Source organism: Passer montanus, unplaced genomic scaffold (genome assembly GCF_014805655.1).
Source record: "Passer montanus isolate IOZ18808 unplaced genomic scaffold, ASM1480565v1 scaffold228, whole genome shotgun sequence".
Taxonomy (NCBI): domain Eukaryota; kingdom Metazoa; phylum Chordata; class Aves; order Passeriformes; family Passeridae; genus Passer; species Passer montanus.
This window is the reverse complement of record NW_024366904.1, coordinates 142,420-155,656: the sequence shown is the minus strand read 5'-3', so window position 1 is coordinate 155,656 and position 13,237 is coordinate 142,420. Positions and strand designations below refer to the sequence as shown.

Sequence of the window (13,237 nt, the reverse complement as noted above, 5' to 3'; positions counted from 1 at the left end):
AAAAAAGGGAAACAAGAGAAAAAATAACAAAGAAAAAAAAAAAGCTTGTAAACACTTGCACACAGGGCTTTGTTTACTTCCACGTGTAGTTAATCCAGATGGCCACGTGATTACAGCTGAATATGGGATTATGTACCACAGGCCACTTTGGAGAGGAAGACACTGTGCCTGGTGTGCTGTGCCTAAAAGAAATGAGACATTTTCTTCCATGTCTTGTGTACAATTTAAGGACACAAAGAAAGAGCCAGAGAAGCAGAACATAGAAGAAAGTGAGCCCAGTGGGTATCTGTTTTTTATAGTTATTGGAAGAAGATGGGACATTGTCTATGTGCTTTTTAATTGGCCAGAAATAGGAAGTAAATCCATCTTGTATTCATTCTCCTTTTACTTCAGAGATAGTGCATTACAAGGTTTTGCACTCCTGCCAGTACTCACTGCCAAAAGAGTAAATTGCCAGTTTTCACAACGTTGCACATTGTTCCATAAATACATATTCAACAGGGGCAAATACCTTCTCCTTTTAATATCTGTGTTATACTTAAACACATTATTGATTAGAGAGATGCATGTGCTGGGAGACAGCTCCATTTCTTACATTCAAGAAGAAAGGAGAAAAACCCCTCAAATTTATACAGGATGCATCCTTTCTTGCTCTTGGGAAATGAAGGTGCCACCAACACTCCATATTATCACATTCCCACCTCCTATCCCTGTGCCCAAACTGATGAAAAGAGGGTTTCCACTCTCTTACAACTGAAGAACAGTGAAGCCACTGGAAAGGTTTTTGGCAGCACAGCCCTAATGGAAAAGCTCAATCTCACTCATAAAAGCTATGCAATGGACAAAAGCTATTATGGAAATCCTGTTATCGTTCACTTTACAAAATAAATGGGGGAAAAGTATCTGGCAGGGGCTACAGAGGAAACTCTCCACAGTCTGACAGAAAAAGGAACAAGGGATTAATCAGCTCTAAAACGATTAATAAGTTTGGGTTTAGATTCCTCTCTTTTTTTCTTTCCTTCCCAAAACAGACCTCACTAAAATAAAACAAAGGCAAAAACCTCTCTGAGAGCTCTGCCAGTCTCTGTTAGTTATGTGTTTTGAGAAATAGAGTGAGTCCACGTGGCCTCTGTTGTCCCTATCTTTGAGATAATGCTGTTACATTTTAGAAGAGCACTTGAGCTATGGTTGACAAGTGCTCTATGCAGTTTTGTGATAAGAAAACCTCAGTAAGGAAAAAACCTGGGCCCTCTGAAACCATCTCAAATCATAGAAGAAAGGCAAGTGGTACTTGCTGATATGGAGATAATTAACAACTTTTATTTAACAGTAACCCATGGAGCAGTCAGAATTTTGGCTGTAGCATCATGAACTGCAGAAAGTATAGAAGTTTTTGTCTCTAGAGCCCTGTTCTCTGCTAATGGAGATGAAAAACTCTGTGGATCCATGATCTGGCTGAACTTACCTCAAATTCTCTGCTACAAAAATGGCACAGGTCTCCCTCCTGAGAAACCTTGGATAGTTTCAGACCCCAACCTGAATGGATTGAAGCTACTAAGCTGGAGGAAAGTTTTAATTTCTTATTCCCTCCTCCCCAGAAATTTTTCATCTTGGGTAATACATCAAAACTGGATTGCAAATTATTTGTCAAATACTAAAGACACACAGGATGAGGCCATGCAGGAACAGCCCATTTTCACCACAGCAGATCAGCTGACTTCTTATTAAAAACCATACTCCAAAACTCAGAGTCTGTCTTGAATCCTGCTCTATTTCAGTTTGCTGTTCCAGCCAGGCATTGCATCTGGATTCTTCCCTCTCTGAAGACACATCTGTCAAGTGAACCTGCTTGAATTCCTAGTGAGAAGAAAAGACTGAGTATCACCATAAGAATGAAAATGCAGCAGGTAGGGATTAGGATTTATGTGTTAAAGGATCTATTAAGTACATCAAAAACACCAGCAACTTTCTGCAGTCTGTTACAGATTATTTAAACTAAAATGGTTGCCTTTTCCTGAATCTGTCATTCTCTTCTTCCTGAAAATATGTTTAACTTGGGCATTCTGTCTCCTTCACTGGCCTGCACTGCCTGTGGAACTAATGTAACTACTGTAACTGCATCAATCCTTGAAAAAATGGCATTCTTGCCACCTGATAAATGGATTTGCAGCTGTGTGGCAGACAGAACTGAAATGTGAAAAATAAACTATTCCCTGTGAGGTGTTAGCAGTAACTGTATCAAATTGTGATGATCATTTTACAGATACAACTCCAGTGAGTGTGTGGTCTTTAATCAAGTGTCCTTTTAACTTAACACTAAATGCCCTATTTTCTATTTTGAATTATCATTTAGATTAGGCTCTTAGACTTCTTCAAGGAATTCTCCTCCTCACCTACAGTCTAATCTATGTCTACACGTGCCAATCATTTTTTAAACACTGATCCTGGCTGGATGCCACACACCTACAAAAGTCAGTCCCTGCACCAGCTGGGCAGAGGAGGGAAAATACAATAAAAACCTCAAAAAATGTTGAGATGAGAACACAGAGATCAGCCACTGATCACTGATCAGGCAGAAGAGACTTAGGGAAATTAGTTTATTACCAACCAAATCACAGTAGGATAAAGACAAAGGAAACTAAATCTTTAAAACTCCTTTATCCCACCTTTCCCTTCTTCTTCCAGGGCTTAACTTCACTCTCCATTTTCTCTTCCTTCTTCCCCTCGGTGGTTCAGGGAGATGGAGAATGGGGCTTGTGCTCATTTTATTAAACATTCTTTCCTTCCTCCTCCTCATCACTGATGGTCTGGGATGTGGCCACAGGATCCCTCCAGGAGCTGGCTGTCCCAGCTGAACATGGGAAGCTTCCAGCAGCTTCTCAGAGAAATCCCCACTACCCAAACCTGGCCATGCCAGCCCCACACAAACAGAGTTTATTTTATCTGCTGCTGTGGAGCAGCTTTTATTCTCTCAGTGAAAACACCAGCCCACGAGAGCAGCAAATGAACAGCACAGAAAAGTTGGTGCAGCTGGGCTGGGTGATTAATACAAAACAGAACACAAGGCACTCAAGTTTTTCAGACTCATATGTCCTAAGAAATTTAAAGCCAGATGAGGAATATGGGTTTTTTTCCACAAAGTTCTTTTCACCTTTGAGATCTGCTGCATTTTCTTCACTGGTTTCCCTCACTTTGCAACTCCAGCTTCCTAAGTTGGTCCTCAAACTTTCGAACGTCGACTCGATGCTTCATTAGGAACTTCCCATTTAAGTGAAAAACAGGTATGTCATATTTGTATTTATCATACCACGCTGAGTTCTCTGGAAGGGTAATATCCACCTCCTGCAGAATAAACTGTGGCAGAGAAAAAATATGTCAGTTCCTGCTGGACACTGGAAAGCAATACCTGCTTGTCCTCTGATCAGTGCTTTTCTCAGAAATGCAAGGCTGTTTACCTGAACCTTGTGGGTTTATTCTTTGTGTTGTAGATAAGGGACTGGTTTTTTGAGTATAAAATATATGTAGCATAAGCCCTGGCTGCCTCTCCACAAGGGACTCTCTCCCTAGCCCAAAATATTCTTGTTCCACTGTGCAGAACCAGTCTCCTGTGGGCAGCAACCTCAACAAACACAGAGCTGGGAACAAAACAGGCAGCAGAGTGCAACAGTTCTTAAGGCTTGTATTAAAACTTTCCTCCTTCAACAGAGAGATCAAAACCTGGCTGAAAAATGGCAAAAATTGCAGTCACATAGTTCAAATATTCAAAGCCCCACTTAGTCACATCCTTCCCAAATTATATCCTGGCTCATAAAAGTTACAAACTCCTTCAGACAAGGCAACAGAATTTGCAAAAGGAGTATTTTCAGGAACTCCTGTAACATGATTTATATTGGTTTAGTTTGCCAATACTTATTTGAGTAGCATTATCACAAAACGCTTTTGGATAATGAGTTTTATGTAAATCAGTGCTGAAATTGTCTTGAAGAGGTCATCCATGAAAGAATAACAGATGCAAATAAATCCAAGCAATTTTCTTTTTACAAAGAAAGAATCCTGATTAACTGTTCTTCCCATATAGAAAACATATACAGAATTTCCATACATTACCCTTCTCTTGTATGGCTCAAGAACTTCTTTTGCTTCGTCACACAGAGGGCATGGTTTCTAAATGAAAACATTCAGAGTAGCTTAAAGCATGCAGTAAAACACAAAAGTTTTTTGTACTGTGAAATAACACACAGAGAACATTACATTCATTGCTGTGAATTCAGGTTCCCTTCCCTGCACCAAGCACCCTGTCTTAGGGCTTTCTAAAACTTTACTTATCAGTGCAGTATGGATTAAAAATATAACCCCAACAAACTATCCAGCCACTGAATTAAATTATTTTACATTTGCTACTGCATTTCTCATGGGGCAAATTCAACAGTTTTCTAAAAGCAGATCCAAGGGAATGATCTGAAAGTATCATCACCAAATGAAGACAAATGCAGGCACCATTCCTGCTAAGGGAGGAATGAGAAAGCCACACAAGTAACTTCCAGCCTGTCTCAGATCAAGACACATTCTCAGTTTAAATCAGAAAAGAAGGCAATTTAAGATTGGGTGGCTTTGCCTGGAAGATATTAAGCAGGATCCTCCAAACTGCAGAGCTGAAAGAGGAGAATATTCTTCTCAAAGTTACTCTAAGAGTAACCTTCAGTGAGGATAACAGGCAGACAGCTGCAGTGTTCTGACCTGTGATGAGGTCAAAAAAACCCTCACATTTTTGAAAACTCCCTCACCCGAGTTCTGCTGACCACCCAGGCTGTAAATGAAGAATTAACTCATATGAAACTATTTGCAGCAGCAGAATTTGGCCCAAAATTCACATGGCAGAGTATATGGAGGTGAACCTGACCACTCAGTCCCTCTGCCCCAAAACACCTCCCACAGCTGGAAAAGACCTTCTTCTCTTTCTCCCACTGAAAAATCTTCCTAGAGCTTGTTTAAATGTGAAATTAATCTGAAACAGCTATTTTTTTGTTTCCTGTAATGTGAAATTTCCAGTAATGTGAATTACTTTGGATTAAACACTCTACTTTTATTTAGATCTAACCTAAACTGCCTTTCCCACACGGACAAGTCCTTGTGCTCTGAAAACCTAAGCAGGACACTGAAGTGCTGTGTTCTTCCACAAAAGTCCTGGCTGCTTTTGGAGGGACTGGTTTAACAGATACTGGTGACTGAAAGGAATTGACCCAGAACCCTGCACATCAGTTTTGCAACACACCAGGCTCCTTCCAGTTAAAACAGGACACATTTAATTCCTCTAGGCCTGTGGAGAGCTTCCCAGCATACCAGGTACTTAAATGCATTTGTTAAAGATGGTTAACTTTTAGGAAAAAATATTTTTACTGTCATGGCAAGCTTAAGTACTAGGTGGTACTGGCTTAAAATCAAAAGTGAATTATTTTGACAAACAATGAAATATTTTTTAAAAGTAGATTTATATAAGCAACTGGTGCACAAATGGTCAGAAAAAGGGAAAGAAGGAAAACCCATTTGGTAGTTTCTATCAGTTTATCCAGAAGTCATAATTCCCTTCTGCTTTCTCCTTTTCTCCTTATTAAAAATAAGGAGGAGGCAAACAAGGGGTCAATTAGCATAAACTAACAGTGTAGATTAGATTTTTTTTTATAGTCTGTGCTTTTCTTTGCAATTTCCAGTGAACATTTAAAGCTAACAGTAAACATTTCTTGTTAAAAAACACCTTCAACAAAAGGCCATTTCAGAGAACTGCTGGAAATCTGCCATTAGAAAATTTGATTTCACACAGTGCCTTCCTAATTCCTAACACCAGTTAGGAATTTTAAGACACAAAGTGCATTTTTTTTGGGCAATTATTAACCCAAAGGTAAGAACATCATTCCCAACCTTACACCATTTGAATTATGAATTAGTTGAGACTGAGCTGGGCATGGGGAGAGAAAGCTGCAACTTTAAAATATAGTTCTGATTATTAAATGGATGCTGACCTATTATTTTTAACCTATTCATTTGTCACACAGTTTAAACACTCCTGTATGTTTACAGATGGAAATAAAAAACATTGTGCAGGAGGAGGAAATTATTTTAATCTAAAACCACCACACTGATGCCAGCACTCTTACTGCTTTGCATTTGTAGTTACTCTTCTCTTAAAAGCTGCAACAACCACATAAATTCAGAAAAAACCACCCTGTGCCATCCTTTATAAAACTGCAGAACTATGCAGGTAGTAACTGAAAACAATTCATGGATTGTGACAGTCCACAAATGACCCTTCCTGCTCATCTCATCTGTTTTCTAAATATGCCTAGGAATTTTACACGCATTTTATCTGCTGCCAATAAAGCAAAAAGAGGGTAAAAGAAAATCAACTTTTCCCTCACGTGCCCCCAACACTAATTGCATACATTTTACAGTCTCGCAGGTGGTGCTGAAATTAAACATGAGCACTTTGAAGAGCCTGCTTTGACTGCTGATGCTTGTGGTTGGCAGATTGTGTGCAACATTTCATCTCTGCTCTCCATTTTCCTGGTGAAACGCTGGCAGCTGGGCCAAACCTTCAACTAGTAAACGAACCACAGAGTCACAGAGGCAAAACTGTCCTGAAACATTTGCTGATGGCTAATTCCTACTTGCTGCAATGACAGCAGCACTTGTGCAGCAAAGCCTGGTGTGCAGAAACCCACTAAGTGAAACGCCCAACACTGCTTTGAAGGGAGGTAAAAGAAGGCAAGGACAAGCCATTTAAGCTGTAACTCCTGTGTTTCAGAGCTGACAAACACACAGTCTTGCCCAGCTTTGTTGTGTGAGCAGCTCTTACCTTGGTGAATAAAGTCAACACTGGCTTTGTGGTGCTGGCTGAGCAGAGTTGTCTCCCCAGTGGGCAGGGTGAGTGCCTGGCTCGTGGCAGGGCTCTGCTCAGAAAACACAGCACCATCATCCTGTTCCAGGCAGGGAGAAAAAATAAAACTCTTTGAGTTGTTCTGCGCCAAGTTATAGCTCATGAAATTTAATGTCAGGATAAACGCGACGCTTCTGTGGCGGCTCTAAATCACACACAGCCAAAACATTCATCCCAGGGTTTTTATGTTCATGGTATCAACACATTCATCAGGGAGGTGCTGTACTACGTGGCAGGCCAGAAACATTGTGGAGCTCAAAAACCAGCAGTTCCATTAAAAAAAGAAGAAGAAAGAGCAACAAAACACCTACGTTTTCTTGTCGAAATGCCTCTTTTAAATTCCCTAACACAAATGCTGACATAAATGCATTATGCTGCTCCAGCTCCACAGATGCCAGCTGGAATTACATATTTAAAAATGCAAAGTGCTGTGCTTTGAACCTCTGTAATCTTGCTGCAGCATTTGACATAGTCTACTTACCCAAATTATTCCATCAAAAAAAACTAATCTGTACCTAATCAGAATATTAATACAATGCGTTCTGCAGTGAGTAAAAAGCTGTAGCCAAGATGATTTAACTTGGCAATATTAAAAGCATTCACACTGCCCCAAGTCCTTCCAGCAACAGCAAATTAATTGATGGGTTTGTGATTCGAGAGAGAGAGTTTGAATAAGTTAAGTGTTATTGAAGGGTGCCAAGTTGGAGCCTTGAAGTCACCTGTTAATAATGTCATTAACAGCAACACTGCTTCCTCCAAACTTTTGTCTTAATGTGACCTTCACAAGGCATTTTAGGACTGAGGAACAAAAAAGGAAGGCAAAGGGAGTCTGCATGGTCATTACCAGCAGACATGACACCTGATACAAGAATTTACACTGGGAAAACCAAACTGATTCCCTTTCACCCAAAGCCAAACTGCTTCTGCTCAGCTTCAGGCCTGACTTACCTGCAGCTCTGTTATCTAAAGCTGAACACACAACGTGATGTCACAATTTCCAGCAGCTAAAGAGTGTGCAGGATATCACTGCAACTTCTAGGCACAGTTTAGGATGTTTAGTCAAAAAGAACCCAGTGCTCTTCTGCTCCACTGGATCTCTCAGTACTGATATCACAAAGCTTTTTGTGGACAGTTTGTCCGGAATAACCACTAAGGAAAAGCACTGCAGCTCTAAAGCTGTATTTCTAAGCCACAACCACAAGAAAAACCAAATGGGTGACAGGGCACTGCTCCACCAATCTTCCTGCACAGCCAAAAGACAGCAGCTATCAGTAAGAGTCAGCTGCAAGGGGCAGAGCAGTAAAATTCCTGTCACTGAGCAGTGACTGGCACAGCACACACTGCCAAAGGTCACAGTCCTTGGCAGCCACTGCATTTGTTTCACTATGCAAGGTGGAAACAGAGCTGCCTGGGATTTTGCATGTTAAATGTGAAGGACAAGCTTGGAACCTTTTGGAGAAATGCAGACTTGGATGGCAGGAAGAGCCTCAGTCAAATGTGGAAAATTTTTAAACCCACAACCAATAAAAGTCCAGAATGGATGTAGTTTTGGCATGAAGTGTTTACAGCATGTTGGTCTGTTCACATGCAAGATAAAAAACGGGCAAAAAAAAGGGTCTGCTTTCTGACAAGTTTTTTAAGAACGCTTTTGTTGCCAGCCTAGCAAGTCTTTCAAATGAGGAAGATGCTCTCAAATTGTTTTGTTTTAGTAGAATGAACAAAGCCCACATTTCCATAGATCACATTCTGCCTTCTACACATATATCTGCAAAAAACAGCTCCAGCTCTGTCCTATACAGCCCTTTTTTGATCCCTCCATGCTCTGGTGTCCTGAGGACAACTCCTACCAAAACATCTGCTGAATAGGAATTAATAAAACAATATCAGTACCTAAGCTTTGAAAACCCACCAAAAAAAGAGAGAAAAATCAGCCAGCGGTGCCTTAGTGACCTCACTAATTTTAGCTGATTACAAGAAATGCTACCTTCAGAATTCAGAAGTACTACCTTCAAGAAATTCAGAATCCAGCAGCAAATCTTCCCTGACCAGTACTGCTACTGAAGAAACAATTTGCTGTTTCCAGGGCTAACTTGAGACTGGTTGGCTGCTTTTATAAATAACCTAAAGAAAACAAGAGCCCTGTCTGTTTACTCACCTAAGCAAAATGATACCAAAGACACTAAAATGCACAAAACTTCCCATACCATTATTCTGGATCTCTCTCCAGACTACCCCCAATTATAAAGATTTGCTTGAGGGAAAGAAATTAATACATAAACGCAAAGAAGGATGCTTGCAAACTTGAGAATTTACCTTCCCCTACACCACAATGCTACTCATTTAACAAATTATTCTTTTGAGACTGGGCTTGGCCCATGCTCTATTTTGCAGAGCCAAGTTGGACTCAATTCCTATTAATAGAATTCCATCACCCAATAAATCCTCATCTGCAGGAAAAGTAAGTTGTGACACTAAAACCATCCATTATTTAGATGAGGTAAGTACCTGTATAAACTTAATCTCAGCATCAATCAAGGCAAGACAGGAATGGATTTTTTTTCCTTCAAGTATTTACCTTTTAAGTAACAGCTGAAAGAGAATGGGGGGCAGAAAGTGGGTGCAAATATCAGAATGTATGAAATTTTCTGGCAGTCTGCATTTGATTACCTGCCAAGGAAATGCTGGACAGGAAAATAGGTGACACAGACCAGGGAGCCCACGTGAGTGGGGACAGCAAACCCTGCAGCTCTGGGGATCCCCACGCAGCTTTTACCCCACCAGACACTCAGAGGAGACCTGCAAAATACAAGAAAATATTTTTGCACATGCTCATAACTCTGGAAGTCTTTCAGGGAGAATCAGGCTCTTCCAGCAGCTCGAAATTCAAAGACACCATCAGCAATACCGGCTCTGGCTGTGGGGTGAAGTTATGCATCAATCAGTGCAAGTTTCCATGCATTTTCTCCTCTAACCTGGGGAAAATGCCAAAAAGACACTTCATTCCATCCCAGAAAAGAGGGAAATGTCACATCTGTCAACACATTTTGCTCAGTAACCCCTCCAGGAGCATGAATCTGGTCCAGGGCCACACTCCAAATTCCAGATAATTCAAATTACACCCAACACGTTGCTGTAATGGCCTGCTCTGAACACTATACAGAACTTGCACAAAATGACACACTGCTACCACAATCTAAAGTTTGTAATGGAGTTTAAAAGATAATAGTAATAATAGCACAGTAAAGGATAATATATATGCCACATTATAGAACACAGCACACAGTATTTTATATAAAACCATGTGTCTCATGAAATTATTTTAGATGCTACACATCCTATAACATTATAATATTAACAAACACAGCAATAAAATTAAAATATTTAGATATTGCTGACAATACATATTTATATAGGTTATATTAAGGTCATATTAATATGTCACTAATATGCAATTAATATTTGGTATATTGTATCAATAACTGTATTAATGATAATGTTTGTTATCTATAACATTATAATATTAACAAACACAGCAATAAAATTAAAATATTTAGATATTGCTGACAATACATATTTATATAGGTTATATTAAGGTCATATTAATATGTCACTAATATGCAATTAACATTGCTTTGGTGTATTGTATCAATAATTGTATTAATGACAGTGTATGTTACATCAAATATGTACATAATAATACTGTATATTAATTATATACATAATAATATTGTATATTATGTGATATTTATATATTTTATTTAGATGTTCAGCTTGTATGTTTTAAGTATATACATATATGTGCATATAAAAACATACCTATACATATATAATCATGCAACTATACAAATATTTGCATGAGCATATATATATGTATACAATTTACATGTATACAAATTTATGTTAATACATGTGTATATACAAATATACACATATAATAATATAAATTATATATATATTTCTACATTATATTATATATATTTCTACATTATATATATACATATATACAGATGTATATATGTACACACATAAAGATACATACATTATGCAGTATATACACACATATAAGCACACACATTCATACACATATAGATATATACCTACGGATAAGCATATAAATATATAAAATAGATAACAATATGACATATATTATAAATATTTACATATATGATCCATATTTGTGTGCCTATACATATAATAACACATATATATATAAGACACATATTTGTGTGTGTATATATATGAAAAACAAGTATGAAATATATAATATTGAAATAAATATTGAAAAGATAAAATAAATTTAAAATAAACAGTAAATTTACATATACATATACACACACAAATACATACATATATATGTATACGTATGCATATACACATATATATTAAAACATAAAAAATGTTTAAATGTAGAAATGATACGCATTATATATATTACATAAAAAGAGCTTTAAACATATATACACACATATGGATATGTACCTACAGAGTGCATATAAATATAAATAATAGATAAATAATAACATGAAATATATTTAATATAAATAATAGATTTGTATTACATATATTTAATAGATAAATAATAACATGAAATATATTTAATATAAATAATAGATTTGTATTACATATATTTAATAGATAAATAATAACATGAAATATATTTACATATATGATAAATATTTGTATACCTATATATATGAAAAATAAGTATTAAATATATCATATTAAAATAAATATTAAAAATATAAAACAAATTTAAAGTAAATATTACATATACATATGCACACACATATACATTTTAATACACATATTAATATGTATAAGTACATAAACATTTATATATAAAAATAAATATAGATTTTAGATCTATAAATATATATTTTATATATATTTCGTATAAAAATATAGAAATTATATATATGCATTATATATTCTTATATATCTTATATATTAAAAATATATAAAATTTTACGTAAATTTTATTTATAAAAACATAGAAATACATTTATATGTGTGTATATATAAAAACTCATAAACACACATACATATATATATGTGTGTGTGTTTACGAGGTTTTATATATATATTTATATATGTATATATATAAATATGAGGTTCTATATATTTCATATAAAAATATAGAAATTATATATATGTATTATATATTCTTATCTATCTTATATATTAAAAATATATAAAATTTTACGTGTATTTTATTTATAAAAAGATAGAAATATATTTATATGTTTGTATATATAAAAACTCATAAACACACACACATATATATATAACCACATATACATATAAACCACATAAATAAATAAAAGAATGAATGAATAAATAAATGAATAAATAAATAAATGAATGTATCGAAATGTTTATATGTAGGTGCGATATGCATAACATAATATATATATACACATATATATAAACACACACACACACTATATATATATATATATATATATATAAAACACAATAACAGTTTTAAACACTTCTACTTGGAAACTTCGGAGCGAAACCGCCGGCCAGCCCAGCAGGGTACAGTGTATCCAGCGGCCTCCTCACTTTTCCCCGCAGGGATCCAGCCTGAAAATTTGTAACAGGACCCTCCGCGGGGACAAGGAGCATATAAAACAAATTTAAAGTAAATATTACATATTCATATACATACACATATACATTTTAATACACATATTAATATGTATAAGTACATAAACATTTATATATAAAAATAAATATAGATTTTAGATATATAAATATATATTTTCTATATATTTCATATAAAAATATAGAAATTATATATATGTATTATATATTCTTATCTATCTTATATATTAAAAATATATAAAATTTTACGTCACATATATATAAACACACACACACACTATATATATATATATATATATATATAAAACACAATAACAGTTTTAAACACTTCTACTTGGAAACTTCGGAGCGAAACCGCCGGCCAGCCCAGCAGGGTACAGTGTATCCAGCGGCCTCCTCACTTTTCCCCGCAGGGATCCAGCCTGAAAATTTGTAACAGGACCCTCCGCGGGGACAAGGAGCGGAGCCGCATCCCGGGGGATGCTGCATCCCGGGGGAGCCGCATCCCGGGGGGTGCTGCATCCCAGAGGATGCTACACCCCGAAAATCCGACTCCCGCGGGAGCAGCACCCCGAGGGAGCGAGCCCCGAGGAGAACAGCCCCGAGGAGCCGCAGCCGCTCCCGGCGGTCCCGCACCCACCTGCGGGAGCTCCGCCGGAACCGCGCCGGGAGCGCCGGGAGTGACGTGACTCCGGCACG

At 36.9% G+C, this 13,237-nt stretch overlaps 1 protein-coding gene across 2 annotated transcripts; it reads right to left on the bottom strand.

Moving 5' to 3' along the window:
- Positions 1-308: 308 nt before the first annotated feature.
- CUNH5orf63 (chromosome unknown C5orf63 homolog) lies at positions 309-13,213 on the bottom strand. Of its 2 annotated transcripts, XM_039710255.1 has the most exons (6): positions 13,179-13,213; positions 9,599-9,727; positions 6,851-6,971; positions 4,108-4,164; positions 3,152-3,354; positions 309-1,857 (listed from the first exon to the last, which is right to left on the bottom strand). In XM_039710255.1, exons 3-5 carry the CDS (start codon positions 6,968-6,970, stop codon positions 3,175-3,177), a joined length of 357 nt encoding a protein of 118 aa, XP_039566189.1. In that variant the 5' UTR covers position 6,971; positions 9,599-9,727; positions 13,179-13,213; the 3' UTR covers positions 309-1,857; positions 3,152-3,174. The 2 variants fall into 2 exon arrangements, with proteins under 2 accessions (XP_039566189.1, XP_039566188.1); XM_039710254.1 differs by lacking the exon at positions 309-1,857 and having other exon boundaries at positions 2,934-3,354.
- Positions 13,214-13,237: the final 24 nt, after the last annotated feature.